Raw genomic sequence first — 20,763 nt, 5'->3', positions numbered from 1 at the left:
AATGGAAGAGACATAGAAGCAAAAAAAAAGGGAAAGAAAATTAGGTTACACTTCTCAGTATATTTTCTAAACTAATATTATAGCTTAACTTGTGGAGGTAGTCAATATGAAAAATTTTCAAATGTAAAGGTGATTTTAATTTCTGTTTTCGAATGGGGTTTCCATCAAAATATAAGCATTTTTTTCTTTTAATTTTCTTCAGAAAAGATTAAGTTATCTGAAAACAAAATACATCCAAGCAATACCCTTCATTTTGTTTCAGGCCACGTTAAATATTTTGATTTTACATAAAACTAAAATGAAGGCCTCTCGAGAAACGTTTCTGCTTCTTTCTTCCAGGAAAAGGGAGCCACTTTTCCTTTCTCTCTTCCCATACTTATTTGATCATGAATGTGAGCACTACGACATAGGTGATAGATTCATCCACAAAACAGGGGAACTTTATTTAAAATGCGGTAATTTAAACCTATGTCTCTAACATACCATAATCACTATTTTGCTGGAATATACATCGGGCATAGGTGTTTACATACAGCAATTTGAAGAACATACATACCGCTGTTACAACAGAGGAAATTCGTCTGGGACTGAACATACATGAGCTACCAGTAAAATTAGGCAGAACCTTTGCTACCATTTCTTTTTAGCGAGATCGAAATTGCAGGTTATTGCCAAAAAAACCCCAAAACTTTATACCTGTAGACTCAAGGACCAGATTTGCCACACTTGTATTGCATAGTGTCTTTTTAAAAAAAGGTTTTAATTTTACTACTCGCTGAAAAATTGATTCTAATGCTGAATAGTAGCTTTACTCCGCACAATCCCAATGACTGCAATGTAACCGTAGCAAACGTGTGAAAGACCCACCTACCCAGGCAGATGGACCTGGGACCCAGAAGGAGCCCCAGGCTGCACTAACACACCACTGGGGGAGCCCAGCTGAGGAAACTGCAGCAGATTATTAGCTCGTGAGAAGAGGGCAGCAGAGGTGTCAAAAAGGACTCTGAGCCTCTAAAGTCTGTTTTGGTCTAAGAAATATGTTTGTTTTGTGTTACCCCATTGTTTTTGTTAGAAATAATAAGCTGTGCCCTAAAGAAAGGGACTTTTACAGTAAGTAACTGGGTGGGATTGTTTGGATAAGGTAACGTTCAATAGTGAGTAAGTAAAGTGGGTAAAACCCACTGCAGAGGTAGGCATTTCCTCTTACAGTCTAGAACAAATTTACTGCCTTGTAAATGTAAACACATAGATTACTTGGGCATTAGTTTAAAAAATCCATGACACGTCGTGTATAAACCTTTTTAGTAAGTACTTCAGTAGGCCATAACTGTACTGTTGTGTGATTCTGTTGTAAGGGATTATGCATAACACCACATTAATTTTTCAGTAGTTGATAATAGCAGTTGACTGTGCTGGAAACATGGAAATGAGTTTGCTGTGAGTCTGCTTCAGGATGACAAAACATTGCACTTTTGCCTACTCTTGCACTCTGTAATGACTGGGAGGTGACTATTTCTCCTGTAGGGACCATATTACAAGGCCAAGTGCAAAAGCCCAGTAAATTAGCATCGCTCACCCTATACTAGTTTCGCTGCACAATAGCAATAAAAGATAGTACACCAGTAAGCAAATCACAGTCTGAGTTAATTTGAGGAAATCTCCATAAGTAAACATTATCCTATGAGCCCCCACTTCACTATTGCATAATTAATTTCAACATTTCCATTCATTGTCCACAATATTGTCTATCTGCATGCTGCTTTACTTAATCTGCTCTGAAGTTCTTCTAGAAGAGAAAAAAAATGGCAGATGAAAGTGATACCATATCACTTTTTCTGTGGTGTTTTAGTTACAGAAGTCCCTGATATTTCTCCAATTCAAGAAAATAAAGTCAATCATCAAAGTTTGTTCCCAGTAGTGGTTTTGTACCTGTATAAGTACCTCATTGCCTTTAAAACTTGTTCTAAAACAACTTGTCTTTGGAGTCAATGAAAGGCTACCATTGGCTTTAATGGGCATTGCTTTGGGATGTTGTGTGAGAAATATAGCCATATAATCACCTCTTTAAAAAAAAAAAAAAAAAAAAAAAAAACTTAAAATGTGTTCCTCAGAACCTATTTCTGCTGTACAGAGTCTTCCAAACAGTGTTGCAAAATCTTGCATCAGTGCTGGTACCTGTATGCATTTGTTAACACATACATGAACAAAAGTACTGATATACTGCCATAATATACTCTAAAAATAGCAATAATTCTGCTATTCATAACAACCGAGGAACAAAGTTGAAACCTTGAGGTAGCCTTAATGTTAACATGGTACAGAGAACACTAATAACATCAATTGATTTAACATTAAGGGAAATTCAAAGGGACAAGAAAATGTTCAATCATACATTCACTTAAACCATTACAGCTTCCAAAAGCACTCAATTGATTTTCTTGAGAAAATCATTCCTGAGAAATTATTTTCTTTTCTCACAGGGAAACTCACCTCAGTACAGAAGTAATACAATAGAATTGGAAACAAAAAGCCTCCCTTGCCTGCACAGGATAGTGGTGGCAGAGCAGATCTCTCCATCCATTTTGTGCAGAGCTGTCTCTTGGACGTTCACTTGGACGCATACCTCCTCAGCCTGTTGCCGCACTCTGAGCAGACTCGTGCCCTCTCTCAGGCCAACTTTCAGTGGTGACTCTGTCCCCAGGGGTACTTGGAAAGAAACTGCACAATCTAACCCTGAGCTGAAGGACAGAATGGTTCTTTCACATGGGCACAAGTTTCTTAACCAAATGGTTTTCCGGTTTGCAGGGTAACCTTTTCGGGGTGACAGATGGGAAGGGTGACACACTAAAGACACCTTTGGCTTTCAGAAGTAGAGCTGGAGCACATCAAACTCCCTATCAGTGTGTGTATTATCAGTCCAAGACCCACACACACGGTTTATTTTCTAAGAGATCACAACACCCCATCAGAAAGGTGTGTCAGCATCAAAGGAAGTTTCTGGGTGATTTTTCAAACATTTTAGCTCTGTAATAAGAACAAGATCTCATTTTGTCTTTTCTTTCCTTGCATGTATTCAGAAACCTAATAATTATCTTTCCAAGCTAATCAATTTGGCATTCTGGAAGAGCAAGAAACATCAGGTGACTTTCTATGGATAAAAATGATACCGATTCAACCTTGTCAGTGGCTGAGAATACATACACAGTTCTAAACATTCATAAATCTGTAGGAGTTTGGGAAAAGCATACAATAAAAGGAACAGAAACCCACGACTCTCTTTTTGAAGTAGAGGTAAAGGACACCACTAAGGGGGATTTAGGAGCGGCCGCCTCCTCCCTCTGCTGCGGCCCAGGGACCTCCTGCTCAGCTGCTGGAGCCCAGCCCGGGGACACAGGGTCTCTGCCCATGCTGAGGGATGTCACTGCCGCTTTCCTATTTGCAGGTTCAAGCAGCAGTAAATCATAGAATCATAGAATCATAGAATGGTTTAGGTTGGAAAGGACCTTGAAGATCATTGAGTTCCAACCACCCTGCCATAGGCAGGGACACCTCCCACTAGACCAGGTTGCCCAAGGCCACATCCAGCCTGGCCTTGAACACCTCCAGGGATGGGGCCTCAACAACCTCTCTGGGCAACCTGTTCCTGTGCCTTCAAAGAATATGTTTATTTTTCTGTATTCTGGGCTGCATCAGAAGGAGTGTGACCAGCAGGTCAAAGGAGGTGATTCTGCCCCTCTACTCCACTCTCGTGAGACCCCACCTGGAGTACTGTATCCAGCTCTGGAGTCCCCAGCATAAGAAGGACATGGACCTGCTGGAGCATGTCCAGAGGAGGCCCACGAGAATGATCTGAGGGCTAGAGCACCTCTCATGAGGAGAGGCTGAGAGAGTTGGGGCTCTTCAGCCTGGAGAAGAGAAGGCTCCAGGGAGATCTTATTGCGGCCTTCCAGTACCTAAAGGGGGCCTACAGGAGAGCTGGGAAGGACTTTTTACTAGGGCATGTAGCAATAGGACGAGGTGGAATAGCTTTAAACTGGAACAGGCCAGGTTCAGATTAAACATTAGGAAGAATTTTTTTACTTTGAGGGTGGTAAGACACTGGAACAGGTTGCCCAGAGAGGTTGTTGAGGCCTCATCCCTGGAGGTGTTCAAGGCCAGGCTGGACGTGGTCTTGGGCAACCTGGTCTAGTGGGAGGTGTCCCTGCCTATGGCAGGGTGGTTGGAACTCAATGATCTTCAAGGTCCTTTCCAACCTAAACCATTCTATGATTCTACAATTTAGTCCCGCAGACCTTCCTCCAACACCCTGAACCCCAGGTTTGCATCCTTATCAGTTGCAAAATCTGACTTTACCTGTCGTTTCTTGATAGCCCATCAATTAGTATGGCTGACAAGGTTTATTTCTGATTATCATCTTTGTTAGCATTAATCGGTCAGGTTCGGTGTCTCTGTGTGTTTGCCTCCCTCCTCTTCCTTATTGACAAAGTCCTCAGATACTTCCTGAAAAAGAAACATTCCCATACCCTGCATTCCCTTATCGGTGAGTGCAACTGAGCAGGCTTGTCCTCATCACCACCTCCCTTCTCATGTGTCCCTTAGGTTTGACTCTGCATGTTCTTGTGCATGACTCCTTTCACCACATTCCCTTAGAGGAGCAGAGACTTCCTCCATATTTCCTTCCATATTCATGTTGAGAAGCGCAACATGAGCCGGCAACACATGCTTGCAGCCCAGAAGGCCAACCGCATCCTGGGCTGCATCAGAAGAAGTGTGGCCTGCAGGTCAAGGGAGGTGATTCTGCCCCTCTATCCCTCTCTTGTGAGACTCCACCTGGAATACTGCATCCAGCTTTGGAGTCCTCAGCACAAGAAGGACATGGACCTGTTGGAGAGGGTCCAGAGGAGGGCTTCAAATATGACAAGAGGGCTCGAGCATTTCTCCTATGAAGATAGGCTGAGAGAGTTGGGGTTGTTGAGCCCGGAGAAGAGAAAGCTCTGGGGAGACCTCATAGTATCCTTCCTTCCCGTGTCTGAAGGGGGCCTGCAAGAAAGCTGTGGAGGGACTTTTTACAAGGGTATGTAGTGATAGAAGAAGGGGTAATGGCTTTAAACTGGAAGAGGGTAGATTTAGATTAAATATCAGGAAGAAATTCTTCACTCTGAGGGTGGTGGGGCACTAGAACAGATTGCCCAAAGAAGTTGTGGATGCCCCATCCCTGGAAGTGTTCAAGGCCAGGCTGGATGGGACTTTGAGCAACCTGGTCTAGTGGGAGGTGTCCCTGGCCATGGCAAGGGGGTTGGAACTCGATGATCTTTAAGGTCCCTTCCAACTTAAATCATTCTACGATTCTGTGACTACAGAGACTCCCAATAACTGAAAAGAGCAGTAGTTTCAAAAGGAAGATTGAGGTTTGTGAGTTCCCATAATTTCTGAAAATCATGGTATATATTCATTCCTGCATGTGAGTCTCAGATTTCTTTTTTTCTCTCCTTTTGCAGGGAGGTTTGAAAAGGTGTGCTGCAAAATCTTTTGTGCTATAAATACAGAAAAAAATATTAATTAAACTAGAAATATAACTGCTTTAGTGAGAAAAAGCTAAGGGAAAATATATACCAACATTACCGCAGATAAATTTATAATGTAAAATATTATAGATAATAGAGTAGTCTGCATAGAAGCAATGAAAATGCCAATTAGTGCAATCCGTTAGGAAACCATCACTTATTATTTAATTCACTGCTTTGTTTTTCCAGTTTTCATTGATTAAGATCAGTGTATCAGCACAAAAAAAAAAAAAAAAAGGTATGCATTTCTATTTGGTTTAAGTGATAAAGAAAAGGAATGTATTCATGACCAATATTTTGTTTGAACTTCTGAAAAGCTATTTCCAGATGAATTCTATGCATGTCTGGAGAATTGAAAACTGCAAAGATGTAGATTTCCATTTTAATTTCTTTTAACTCTTATGGGTTTTTTTATGCAGTTATGGGGTGGAAACCTGAATGTCAACATTTAAGAAAACTCCGATGAAGAATAAGTTTCTTAACTAAAGAAGTTTAATCTCTCATTTTTCAAGTTCTAGCACAAAAAAGGTCTTCAAATATTTCCCATACAGTACTACTGAAAAATCACAGAAAATTGTTTTTTCCTCTTACATGTAGTAGTACATATGTGATAATATTTTTTCGTTTTTTTAAATATTGCCTAATAAATTACATTCTTTCTTTGTTATGCATAACTTGAAAACGAACAAAACATTTTATTACAGAAAAATATCTGAATCTGATTAATCATATTTTCTCTACTAATCTGTTTTAAAATCAAATTGCAGGTAAATTTTGTGTTATCTAAATTAGGCTACTGGAAAGCTACATCCTTATTACAGTGTTTGCACAAAGCATCTCTGCTATAGCATTATGTTAGAAGGTAATGTCTCTACGATAATAACAGGACACATCCTGGGTTTAGTCTGCATCTTTGGTAGGAAGCAAAATGAATTGATGGATAAATCTGTGAGGGTAAAGTCACTGAGGTCTGCAGCCCAGGCTAACTCGGGTGCATTAGGGTAGATGGGGAAGATAGGTGTGGTGGGTAAAGGAGCCGTCCCTGAATTTCATAGGGACCTGTGCAGCACTAACATTTCCATTTGTGCCTATTTATTTTGAGCATGGGTTTTTTTGAGTCACTTATGACTAAGCAATCACCAAACGGGGAAAAAAAATAAAAAAGCCAAACACTTGTTTAAGGATATAAAACTTTTTGCAGAGATGAAAGGGTTTTTGGGGGGGGTTGGTTTACTTTTTTTTCCTAATAGCTTGGTCTTTGCCTACAGACAGAAATAAAGAATTGTGCAGTGTCAACACCTATGCTTTTGCTAAACAGACTTGACAATAGGTCCGTAATTAGACATGGCAGTGATGTACCCTCTGACATTGCTTATACAACAGTTCCAGCCTCTGGTGAAGTACAAAGCGAATAGATCAAAGAAAGTGGATGGGCCTGTGCACTTTTCATAAAATCCTTTCTGAAACAGAATAACGGGGCTAGAGGGGCCATTGGTTTGACCTCGCAGGGTGTCTCTTATGTTTTTATGACTTAATCTCTTCAGTACAGATATGATCCTACACAAAGAGAGCCCCCAAGTCTTCTATAACCAACAATGGTTTTTACATGTTACAAAATCATTCTTCACAGAGATTCCTGACCTAGTTTGTTTAAAATCAGCCCAGCTTTAGGACTTCTTAGCCTGGCTGAACTGTTGGTTACTATTTTTCAGTTCTAAACCTGCTCAGAGATCACTCAGCTCTGCACAGCTCTGTATTGTGCTGCGCAGAGAGCCATCAAAGAAAACTCTTGAGGAAACAGTAACCGTTGTACAATACCTGGCAAATGTCTTTTGCCAACAACGTTGCTCAAAACCAACTAATCTAGGCTAGCAAGCACAACGCTTATCGCTACTGAGTCTAAAGAAAAAACATCAGACAGGACTACTGAGTTATTCTGACCAATATACGGTCTTTGTTTTTCTAAAAGGCACTGTAAAGGCCACCTGGGTTTCAAAGTGCCATAAGAAAAGACAACTGACTATGTTTGCAGGTTTTAACTATATCGTTTCTGGTCTTCACATGATTCGTTGTCAAATCTTTCACAACAGGGTAATGGCAACTAGTATATAATGATTATAATGTACAACATACACACTAATTTCAAATAAAGACAAGGAAGGAAGAAATTTCTTCATTTCTCAGAATTTGAAGAGATATTGTTGTATATTTAGAAAACTACATTGCCAGAAAATAGGTGACCTGAATCAGACAAGTTTGTAAGAACTGCTCATCTACAAAGCCATAATTCCTTCCACCTTTCTGAGCGGAGACACACATTTTCTGGACATGGGTATACACACGGATGTGCAAATACTGCTGGCACTTGACAAAATCTGGCATTTCACAGTTCTCTAAACCATCTCGATTTGTGTTCAGTGTATCTTTGCATATTTAAGAAATGAGCAGAAATGGAGACAAAGTTTGAGATTTGCTTGAAGACAGCACTGGAACGCTCAGCCGCAACTAAAGAAGTTAAGTGACTAAATTCCTGGTGTTTTTGTATTATTCAATCATTACAATTCAAGAGAGGCACTCCAAAACACGCATGGAAGTTCCAAACTTTGAGTACTTTAGATGCTATGAACACAAGGTCAAAAAACATCAGAAGCATAATCTTCTGGCTTTGCAATACACGCCTTGTCTCACAGGGCTGTTTTACATGGTCTTAAGAGTGTCAGTCATAAACTTTATGTTGTGTGTGTGTGTACATGTGCATGCACACACGAAAGCACATGCATAAAGTATATTCGTTGAAAGAAAAGATGGAATTTCAAATGAGTTCACATACAGCCTTTTCAATGATTTATAATAAATATCTATTTTGGTGACAAAACCTTTTCTACCAAAATCTGTATGAGAATAGCATTCATACTTAACATAACAGGTTCCAAGAATGTGAGAACAACCTACTACTACTTTGTGTAGTTGTGTTACCAATGAACAGTTTTTACAAGTTCATTTTGGTACAAGGGTTACTGCTGATTCTGGTGATGTCCGCAGGAGTTTGTACCGTAATAGAGAGGAATTATGAGAGAGAGAGAGAGCACGCACTGAAACCGCAGTGGATTACATTCCGTTTCCTGAGGTGTTCAGCAGAATCTGAGGTTTCACTTTAAAAAAACCCTCTAGACATTTTGGCTGTGAATACTACTTTGAAAAATGACCCACATGAACCAAAGAAATCCCATCAGCCTGACTTTGCAGAAAGTCTGAAACAGGTCAGCCCAGGGAACACTTTATTGTTCACATATAGTAACTCAGATTCAGTCAATGTATGAAATAGTTAAAGCTGAGTCAGGTTACAGAAGGTGAAGGAATTATGGAGATTGACAAAAATAACCGACAAGTCACTTCTGGTTTCAAAGGGTTGTTTAAAAAGCACATTGTGGAATTGACTGGTGAGGTATCATTGATTAGGTCTGGGGCTCAGTTTCCACCAGCTGGGAAATACCTACATAAGAAATGCCTCTGAAATAAGGAATGTTTCTGAAATTGGCAAAAGTTAAAAGTAATTTCTGTGATCTTCTTTGACCTAATCTACTAGGAATTTGCGTGGATTTACTTCCCCTAGCACAGCAGTCTTGTGTCAATAATGTTGGTGTGAACATATGGAATGAAGTTGACTTCCAATAAACAGCCAACAGGTCCACCAGGACGGCAGGAAAGAGCCCCCTTTAACTACACTCCACCTTTCCTCTAGTAAAAACGAATTCATGTCACTCCAACAGTGAGGGATGCTTTTTTTTATTTTTGCTTCATTAAAATTAACTGTACAGCTGGGCTGTATTTGTTGTCCATAACAATTTGCACTGCATGGTTTCCTTGTTTAGTTAAAACAACTGACAGTAATAAAATAAGGGCAGGTGAATTCGTTACTATGGTTCCTGTTTATAGTGCGGAATAACAGGCACAGAAAGAGCACAGAGGCAGGAAGGTCACACTCCTTGCCAAGGAAATTTATATCTTTTCATTCAGATTTTGGTGTTAGTTGAATTGTCTTTCTGATCACCCTTTGCTGAACATGCAAGTTAAATTATGTGACTATACCTCAAATGGCAGTTTTTGCTTTCCTTTTTCTAAATTTTATGTGTTTAAACCCAGAAAGAAGAGCATTCCAAAGTCATGGGATGCGGCAAACACAACCTCATTCAAACTTCCTTAGAAATGAAAAATCTGTCTGGCTCGTGGTGTTGACTGCTACCTGTGATGCCGAGAGAAGAAAAGCACCAAGTGTTCTTACAGTTGCTAATTTATCATTACCATAGTCCATGTCTGCTTTTGGTCAGATATTAAGTAAAATAACATTTTTGCAGTAACAAATTTATTTCCTCATGAAGTAAAAGTTTGCTGCACGACTACGGTTTGCTAGATGAATGCTTCTACTCCCCGGCTGCCTTGTTCCACCTATCCCGGGAAGGGCCAGGAGAACACACCTGTCTCCAGAGACACTGGGCACAATCCCTTCACAATCCCTCCACCCTGACAGGTTGTTGTTATACAAGGAGTACTGCAGGTATTAAAAAAGATCAGCAATGAGAAGATGCTTTACTGGTAAATATAAAAATGAAGGTCCTTGTTTCCTCAGTCTGTCCAAAAGAGCCTTCATGGTAGCAGGTGTGCTTTTCTTGGACATATTTCATCTCATGCGGTACGCATTTAGACTGCAGTGCTGCAGCAGGAAGAACCCAAACCATGGATTTACCATTTTTTCCCCTTCGCCTATTCACTGAGAATGTTACTGATTTCATCCAAGTCATTCACCCTGGAAGGGATCACTCAAGCCAAATGAGGAAGGAAAAGAAATCTTTTTTGAGATATCATGCACAAATAGGAAGTATTTGACTTTTGGTATAAGTTAGTTATATGATATAATATAAATATATTAGCAAAATATAATATAAACAAAGTCTCTCTTCAATTTTAGCATACCATTTCTACCAATAAACTTTGGTCTGAGGAAAGCAACACAGTAAAGAAATCTCATTCTTTCTCAGTTCTGCTGGAACATTCTGATAGCCAAGGATACACAAAAATTCCCTTTGTTATAAATAGTATTTAATTTTTGTTTTCTGCAGACTGGAGGTGTGGCGCATCCGTCCTGCCCTTTCATCCAGTTATTGATCCACCTTATCAGCACTACCTCAGTCATACTAGATGGAGTCGAAGAGACTTTCAGTAAGAAAAACTGTTATCTAAATGAGGACAAGGAAGAAAAGTTTCTCACTTTCCTTCTTACTTTCCTTCATTCTCGTTCTTACCAAGGAAAAGTTCAAAAAAGCCTTTCTCCCTGAAAAAATTCACAGCCACTTCAGCGAGGAGACAAAATGGTCTGCCGCTGCACTTGCAGAGAAAAAGCAATTACTTGACATTATCATCTGCCAGAACAGACAACACAGATCCAGATGGATTTACTGATCTCTAACTGGCTCTGCAATACAGACCATGTCAAAAAAATGGTAAAAAAAAGCCCAGATATATTTTGTTGTTAATAATCTTGAAGGCTACAGGCAAAACAAATGATTAGCAAAAGAAATTTCAGTGCTCTGCATGCAGCTTTCAAGCACATATTGGCTAAGCTTACATAGCAGCCCTGTCATCTCTAAGTCTTTCCATGATGCATAGAATATTTTATGTCCCTCTATCTCTTTATTTAAGTTAATTTGTGGAGCATCCTACATATTAATGTCATTTAAAAAAAAAAATATATATATATATACACATTCATGGTGAAATCAGCTGCTAAAGAATATGGCCAGTTTGGTTTTCTTCCCAAGCTTCCTAAGAGTCATGCCATGAATCGAGTCCGTTTCCCAGAACAGTTTAGACAGTTTGTCTTGATCTAGTAAGACAGAGATCAGTCCAGAAATAAGCTAAAATTCCCATTGTCTCTGTAGACATACGGAAGCTGGCTGGTGCTAGGGAATGTGCCTTTAACTAGTTCAAAGGCTGTTGGTCAACTGTGCCTGGCAAAGCATAAACAACACGCTGCAAATGGATGGTATATATGCATTTTGGCAGGTGAACACGTGGCAGAGGTTGTAAGCCTTCTGTTCTTTGTCAGTTCTGTGCTGGGATCATAAAGGACTGGTGTAAAGGATGGAAGGATGCAATAAAAACTTTTCCTATTTCCACAAATGTCTATGTCATGGCCATGAGCAATTGGCCAACACCAAAGGAGAGAGCTAATTAAAATCAAAATTGAAAGATGAAAGACGTTAAATTTAAAGTTCAGGCAGAGAATATGATTAAAGCCCTGAATTTTAATTAAAGAGATATTAAAATAACTTTTTTCACCCTCATTCTATTACTTTAGGGAAAACAAGGGTAAGTTCTTCAAAACATCATTACAGTTGCTCTTATTGTTTGACTTTGATTAACAGAGGTGTGAAACGTAGATGTTGGGTGAAAGGGAAGTCTTGGAGGAAACTGTAGCAAGGAATATTCCAATTGGATACAACGGAAAAAAATCCTCACCACAAGGGTGAAAAGCTTAATGGGAAATGGCCCTGAGCAAACAGGTATAACTTTCTTTTGGCCATGTTTGGGTTGGGACAAGTGGTCCTTCAGAGGTCCTTTCCAACCTGAGTTAGTCTGTGGTTATAGGAAAGCATATCTGTGTGGCCTGACAGCAGGCAGCCTTGAATACCTATTTTTTGTTGAAGGTCACTGAAGCCAACTGACTTCGGGGGAAAATCTGAGGAAACACAACATGGTTAGCCAGGTAAGTTTTGGTATGAAACTAAAAGTTTGTCAAATATCTTGGAGGAATGACTTCATCTGAGCTGCAAAAGCTCTCCATTTCCTCCTCTGCTAACAATCTATAAAGAAAAATCTTTTGCAAAAATTTAATCTTTATTAATAAAGGAAGAAAAGTACATAAAAAGTAAAATAAAATTGATTCTGTAAGAAGAAAAAAAAAAACAGAGGTTATGCAACAATGCACTTTGGCAAAGTTAACTCTGCATTTGATGCTGAAGGTATAGAAAGATAAAAGGGACCTTAAGAGCTGAGACTTTGTTGTATAACTGAGCAAAATTACTTCCAAAGTATTACCAGCACGCAGAAATCTTAGATGACTTGTAATGACTTGTAATAAAACTAGTTCTTGAACAAGAGCAAAGGCCAAGCTGAGCTGAATTAGAGACTACCACCATTTCTCTAGCGGTTCAGAAAATGCCTTCCCTGCAGATTAATTTCTGCAATTGGAAGAACTCTTTTGAACATGACCATTGAAAGGGTTGTCTGCCTGAATACAGAAACAGAAACAGCTGGTCAGACTCCGGAAATTAAGGTCTTCAGGTTAGAAAGGAATCTTACAGTTGCCCTAAGATGCCTCTAAGCACAAATCCTACAGCTGATAAAAGACTGGCATAATCATATCTGAGCCAATTTTCCCAGCCCTTGGCAGTACAGTGGGCAGATCAGATCGGAGATGATGTTGCAGGTCCAAATGAGATTTAACCAAAAAGCTGCAACATCATCCCTCTAAAGTTATCATTAATTCTGAGATGAATGCCATTTCTGCTGCCTCTTTCCACACTGATAATTTTTGTCAAAACATACCTCTGGAACTGCAGTCAGACCTATCTCAGCAAACGCTGCCTCTAACTGCAACACACATAAGTAACTCCACATACCAGGCTGACTCAGACCTTACTCATCCTCACTAGGGAGCCAAGGAACTGATTTTGTGCGATTTCTGCATTAGTTCAGAATATTAAATAAGATTGGACATGTTTTGAAGGGGCAGAAAAGCATGGGCTGCATAATTAAACTCTGTGAAAGATTAACAAATTCAATTTGTATTCCGTTGCTATATCCACTCTTGTGCCCTTTGCAGTACTTCAGTTAAGTTTGTCCTGAGAGGAGAGATTTGCCTCTAAAGAAGAAAGAAATAATGTAGAGGAAACCATGAAAAACCTATCATCTGTCAGAAACTCATCCATCATTTGTAAGAAGATGTAAAGATAGAGTCCTGAAACTCTGATTAATTTATAACTTTGCAGCTGGTTAAGCTGAACCCTGTTTGGCGCAGGGGTCATATTTTCTCACTCTCTGGGAAGCATCTTGACACACGCTTACTGTTATACAAATAAAAATAACGAACCATCACAGTGGTAATCAACCTGATATCCCTAGATGCTTCTTACTCACGTGATTAGAGTATACCAGAGAGGGAAATTATTTAAACCAGAACCAAACCCTCAACACTCTGCCTTTTGTAATTGATTTTCTTGGAACCACTGTGTCTTTTCCTTGCACACACCAACTAGCACTATCACCAGCAGGACCACTGGAGGTTGAGCGTGGCAGGGCACTACAGCGAGAGAAAAGGCCGTAACCTCCTGTCCCAAACCCATTTAACCCCACAGAAAAGAGGCTGCGGTGTGCGTCACGTGGGTTACTCACGGCTCAGCTTCGATGCTCTGGTCAGCAGCTATGTAGTTGGCGGGGACGTAGCCCTGGAGCTTGCGGCCAGGATAAACTGACCCTGTTGGCAGGAGGAGCCTAGCGTACCACCAGCCCTCGTGGGATGCATCCAGCACTTCAAGCTTATCCCCGGCTTGGAAGCTCAAGTCCTCCTCAGTGCGAGCCTCGTAGTCAAAGAGTGCCACAAATTTGCAAATATTCACCAGATTCTGGCCAGGCAACGGAGGTAAAGGTTTGCCTTTCACCTTACTCTCTCTGTCTTTCTGTCCTGCCTGGATGTCATGCCTTACCACAGCAATGTTGGCAAAGACTTGGCCGACTTTCTCATCCTGCTCACCGTCTCTCCTCGAGAAGAAGCACTGGAGGTAGGGCTCCAAACAGGCACAGTGCTTCTGACAAAAGTTTCCCATCCTGTTTCCTTGTGCCTTCCTCTGCTTCTGCTTTGCTTTTGCTTTTCACAGTTGCAATACCCTTAGATCAATTTTTGCACCATCAACATTTTAGCTTTTTTGCAGGACTTCTTCTGCCCCTCCTTCTTTGGCACAAAATGAAACAACTCTTGGCACAGCTGGAAGCTCCTCTCCAGTCCCCCACTGAGAGCTCATTACGGGCAGCTCCTGGATCGGGAGTGAAACCTGAGTATCCAAGTGCCGGAGCACATGTGGAGGGAATTTCTCACTTCGTCTTCAGAACAGGAAAGCAACACAACAGCTGGGCTGCGCTCTGGGAACAGCAGGCGAGCGTGGAGCCCTCTTCTCCCACAGCAAACCGGTAAAGTCAGAACATCTAAGCAGGGGAGGCTTCTCAACTCTTACTGCTTGGGATGGGCGTTTTCTTATCACAGATTGGGTCCCGTCATATGATCAGCGGTGAACGTCTGTAAAGTCTGTCTGGGTAATGATTAACCGAGCTGACCTGCCTGTTTCCTTAGCAGTCTCTGACGTGGGCAGCTTGAATATTTCTTTTTGTTTCCTGGTTTGCCCTGGTTTCGGTTCCTGGTGGGAAGCCTTTGCTCGCCCAAGGCTGGCAGATGCCCTCACCTGGAGCACACCTGCGGCTTCTGCTCTCCCTCACACCTGGCCACTTTCCCCTGCTGAGTGCCCGCCCTCCAAACCAGTCCTCAGGTTTTGGTTTGTTTTTTTTTTTTGGCCTTTCTTTTTTTTTCAGCTGGGTTTGGCACTTCTTACAAGGAAAAATAAATATATGGGTCTTAGAGTAATAGAGTTTAATTCATTCCTTATTCTGCGTTTTAAGGAAACAAAGGAACTAGCCAAAAAAATTGCTACAGGTGGTCAGCTAATTATTCTAATCACATATAAAAATAATGGCTGTCTTCCAGTCACCAAGTAAGCCAATGAAACTGAGTTGACCAGTATATTCCCATTGCTAAAGCACCTATAACCTGGCATACAGACTGAGCCTGGATGCTGCTGAGGCAAGCAGCCTGGAGAGGTGTGTGCCACATCCCAGCAGTGCAGCCTGAGATTTATAACAGCTGGAAATCCCCACAGCCTGGGGGACACATAACACCTGGAGAGGGAACAGGAAGCACAGGGGACAGCCTGTCTGCACCATGCGCTGGCATTGCAGTTAAGACGCAAACTCTTAAAGCTAAGAGGTCAAACAAAACCCACACACAGACCTATAGCTTCCTGGTGATAAAGAAAACTGGCTCCCACTTATTTTTTTTCTTTTTTTTTTTTTTTTGTCAGCAATAACTGCTATTTTCCTAAACCATTTGCACATGTCAACTCCATTTAGAGTTGCTGACTTCTGTTGCTTTGCTTTACTAGTGCTTTACTAGAAAGAAAACTCAACTAAACCACTTAGAAACCAAAGCCGCTTGTTTTCATCACGTCTCTCAGTCCTTTGACTGAGGAGATCAGTGGCGCAGGCAGAAGCCTACTGATGGACTAGGGACTGTGGGATGACTGAAAGAAGTCTCCACTGAAGGTTTAGAACTATCAGGTGCATCTCCATCGAAGAGGGATGAGGAACTACTTACTCACTCCTCTTCTGCAATGCTGCAAAAGAAACTGGATAAAGGAGAAAGTACCATACATGTTAAGCAATCACTGCCCCTTACAACCTGCAGCGAACCTTTTGGGTCTGATAAAAAAAATGGCATGCTCATTTTGCAGATTATGAAAAACTTTGTTTCTGAGGCACCACTGGAGATGATTTTTCCCCACAGCAATTGTTAATCACTACCCAGATCAATAAGAACACAGATATCCAAGAGATATTTACTTTTCTTAGGTGTGATGGAAAATATCCAAAGTTGGGAAAAGCCTGTGTCGAAAAAACTATCTTTGTTACTCTTGTTTAAAGAATTATCTACATTTACTGAAACCAGAGAATATTAGAAAAGATGCATTAAATAATCTGGGTTTTTTCAGTTTGTATATTTGATTGGCTTTTCCAGTAATATTTCATGGTTCTGGCAACTTGGGCATAAATCCGGCAAAGGTTTGCATACACATTTACTGCACAGAACAGTTTCATCGTGACAATGGAGCCACTTAGATTGTACAGAACTAATCCCATGCCCAGCTCTTTTCAGGATCAAGATCCATCTTTACACTCAGGTACCAATATATATACACATTAGAAATCACACTGCTTTCACTGACACCACTCAAACAAATATTTATAACTGTAGCTAGAATGGGGCTTAAGCCTACAAACATTTGTGTGTGTGAATATCTTGTATCAAACAAGCCCAGGCATTAAATTCATCTTCTCTCCCAATATTTGCCCCTGCTTGGCTTTACAAGACCAGAAAGGCTTTTGCTGGAAGGGATCAATCGCTATAAATCAGATTACTTTCCTCCCAACCAACTCTTCAGGATCAATTCTATTTATGAATCAAGTGGGCTTTAACAAACAGCCATGAGATTCTGGTCTGATTCAAAACTCTCCTCAAAAAGAGAGAGGAGTGGGGCTGCTGAAAACTGCTGAGCCGGTTCCCGAGGCCGTGTGGGCCAGGACTGTGGCTGAGCTGTGGTGGCCCCAGCAAGGGTTTTGTTCCCGTCCTGGTGACTTCATTGAGGATTCTCTGCATTTCTGAAAATAAAGCCGTACTCTTTATGTTTTAGAGACTATATAATTTTATCACAGGCAAGAAAGAAAATGATCATGCAATAAAAACGTCCTTGCTAGTTTTACTGAATAAAAATAAAATCTGATAAATCCCATAATCCTAATTTTCATGCTCACAGTTTGGAACAAATGAGGATAATCATGTATATTCAGAAGCCTTTCAATATAAACTTTTGTCTGAGTTCTCTGCACTGGTATTGCATATAATTCAACAGGATAATCTTTGCAGCACCTATTCCTGGGCTTAATTTAGTTCTTCTGCCTTGCATCCAACTATGTTTTCTTTTGTATTGCTTACTGGCCTTCTGGATCTTTACTTAATTTTCTTTGGAGGCTGAGAGTCAAACGAGAAATTGTCCAAATAAATAAGCAACTGGATGTAAAGTGAATGTGAAAGACTTAATCAGATATATTGATGAATTTTATTAGCAAATATGCTTTGTAAAGGACACAAGAGTCTCACCTCATTCTTAAGACCAACAATAGCTAGCAAGAAAGATGAATTTATTATGACCAGAATGGCACATTTACAGTATAGATACTGAAATTTACTGTTCTGGCCACTATTTTATTTAAAAAAAAAAAATAATTAATATTGCAAGTAGTTTCTTGAAATATGCAACACCTTAAAACAAAGAAGGATCATTTACAATCTGTCTGACAGGATCATATAATTTAATTTTTAAAAAAGGAAACAAATCTATGCAATCAAGTAGTACTTTCCGCCTTCAAACTATGTGGTTCCCCATTGTTTTTAAAGTAGACTTCCTTGTTCCATAAAGAAAAAAGTGCATACTGATGCTGTAAGTTTGAGGATGACATATCTGAAGTTACTTTTTGCGTTCCATATGTTGCTTACAAAGTCCTAAGTACAAAGACACTTGCAAGGAGCCTTACCCCTGCTTAAAGGATTAATTTGCAGTCCTCTAAGTCCATTAAATCAAATTCTAATTAACTGAAAGTCAATATTCTTTAGGCCTTGCTTATTCTACAAAACAATCATGTTTAAACACAGCGGTGAAACATATTTCTCTTAGTCGCCTGAATGGACAGAAAAATAATGTGTTAATATGATATGTTTTAGTAAGCCTAGTGCAAACCTAATCTGCAACGCTGATATTAATTGAAGTGCTCTTGGAATGAGGTACTGCTTTGCATGAATTGAGGTATCAGACTGAGTCATATTAAATAAGTACAGATAAGATTTGTATCCATATTATTTCAAAAATCTTGTTTTGATAGAATTTTTATTTGTGTTCTGTGCTTTCACAAACTATTTTGTATGAGATTTCATGACAGATGTTTCCTATTTTTATTGACTTGTATGTGCTCTGCATGGAACTATTGGTATAATTACATAAAAACTTAGAGTTGTAGAAAAAATGAACCCTCCTCCACCTCATAAATATGCAGCACCGTATTTCAGAGACAGGGAGTGAACATCGCTGAGCACCACGCTTTGGTACTGATGATACATGATGTTTGAAACAATTCCCCTATGCCATGCAGAGAAGAATTACAGTCAGAACGGTACTCTGCTGAGGAGAAAAGAATATTCCAAGGCAATATCCACCAACAGTTTTGTTAAGAAATATGAGTCAGTTCAAGCTGGAAATTGAAAAAGAGAATGGTTTCTCTTAATAATAAGATGAGATCACAACAGAAACAAACATTTTCTTCTGCAATTGTTTCGAATGTTGTAAGCAGGAAAAAACTCCATGTAGGAAAACGAGAAATTAAGATATAAAATACAAGAATTGTAATTAAATAATGTATGAAACTGCTGCCTGTAGCAGTACTTTCTGAATTGTATAATCTTTTTCAAGTCAGTAGTTATACTGCTGCATTAATATATGCTAATTTAAACATTTGACATAATACACCTCACTTAGAAAAACATCTTAATGCATTATGATAAAGCAAGTAGAATATTCCAGCAAAGTAAAATATTCAAATAATATGATCTTTAAAGAAATTAGAAGAAAAGCAAATGCATACTGCTCTGAATCTGTGCTTGGGAAATAATTTAAATTATTAAACATTTTAGAGTTGTGTTGGTTTTTTAAGGTAACAAATTGAAATGCAGCACAGTGATTTTTTTTATTACAGCTGTCTTTTCAGCTATATTTCTTTCCATTTGCACATTAGAATGGAACACATTACCACCACTTTGTGGCTTTTTTATAATCCTTTTAATCAGCACTTCCATTTTGTTTCTGTAATTTGCAAATTGCCATTCTTTTCAATGAAAATAAATCATGTGTGTAATTTTACTCTTGACAAAATTGTTTACTCTTATTGATTAATCACGTTCCTGGTTTTGTATATTATCTTAAACCATAAATCCACAAAGACATAGAGTTAGATTTGATTCGGCATTTTCCAGCCTTAAATCTTTTGCATTTGTAATGAGAAAACTCTGGCTATTTATTTTCATAAGGCTGATCTAGTAATCCATCTCTACTCTAGAAAGCATTAAAAGTACATTTTCAAGTGCTTTGGTGATGAGGGTTGCTTATTTGTTAGTTGAATTGGGGCCTAAAACAGGCCACGTCTGACAACAAATGAACACAGAGGAATAAGGCTCTGTCAAGGAATGACAGAATAGAGACTTTCTCTATTTGTTCAAACAATCAGATCTCACTCTGCTTAAATTTAATGCGAGTTTTGCCATTATCTGCAATGGGACCAGACTTCAGCCATTATTTTTCATTTTATCATACATTATTCTAAATGATATACAGCGCACACTGTTAAAAATCGTAAGTTAATTTGCTTTCTGTGAAGCAGCCTTTCTGAATAAAACCACGCTGTGGCTCTCTAAGGCATGAAAAATACTTCTAATCGAATCTGTCTCTGGGTGGGAAAAAATATGGTAAGTGGATGACAAAGAATTATCAACGAACATGACTTTGCCATTCTTTTAAGAAAATGTATTCCAAAACTGACCCTGTTATGGATAGTTTGTAAATTTAGAAAGAGTGTATATTTATGAAGATTTTATGATGGGTCAAGATAATTTCTCACATAACTTTATCAAAGTCTGCATGCTATGCCATGGATGACTTATGAGCATGATTTACCGTCTTTATCTTCAGAAGTCGGCATTGCATCAAGAGAAGCACAGAAGTCCTAACAGGGATGGGTGGAAAGGAATAGTGTATCAAAGTACTGTACTCATTGTTTCTCCTGTGAATGAAAGCGGATGTTTTTCCCAAAAAGAAAATTAGCACTGTCTCCTGACCTGTGCATGTCGGAAAGGCAGCAAAGGAGCTAAACCTTACATTCAGAATACATCGATATACCATATAATGGAACACACCTTTTTAATTACTTTAAATTACTAAAATATTACATGTGGTACCATAGAAAAACAATAGCTATCGAGTTTAAAAGGGAATAGGAATGGAATGGAATGGAATGGAACGGAACGGAACGGAACAGAATAGAATAGAATAGAATAGAATAGAATAGAATAGAATAGAATAGAATAGAATAGAATAGAATAGAATAGAATAGAATATTTCAGTTGGAAGGGACCTACAGTGATCATCTAGTTCAACTGCCTGACCGCTTTGGGTCTGATCAAAAGTTAAAGCATGTTATTAAGGGTATCGTCCAAATG

The 20,763-nt window shown here is 39.4% G+C and overlaps 1 protein-coding gene across 1 annotated transcript in view; it reads right to left on the bottom strand.

The window, feature by feature from the left end:
* FRK (fyn related Src family tyrosine kinase) overlaps positions 1–14,446 on the bottom strand; it is a gene marked incomplete at both ends in the record, with an annotated part of 53,153 nt that extends 38,707 nt beyond the window's left edge. The window contains one exon of the mRNA XM_082481636.1: positions 14,016–14,446. Within this exon, the coding sequence (XP_082337762.1) occupies positions 14,016–14,446 (431 nt within the window). The remainder of the gene's footprint in view (positions 1–14,015) is intronic.
* Positions 14,447–20,763: the final 6,317 nt, after the last annotated feature.

Source organism: Vanellus vanellus, assembly GCF_965231255.1.
Source record: "Vanellus vanellus genome assembly, chromosome: 3".
Taxonomy (NCBI): domain Eukaryota; kingdom Metazoa; phylum Chordata; class Aves; order Charadriiformes; family Charadriidae; genus Vanellus; species Vanellus vanellus.
This window is presented reverse-complemented; position numbering and strand designations above follow the sequence as displayed.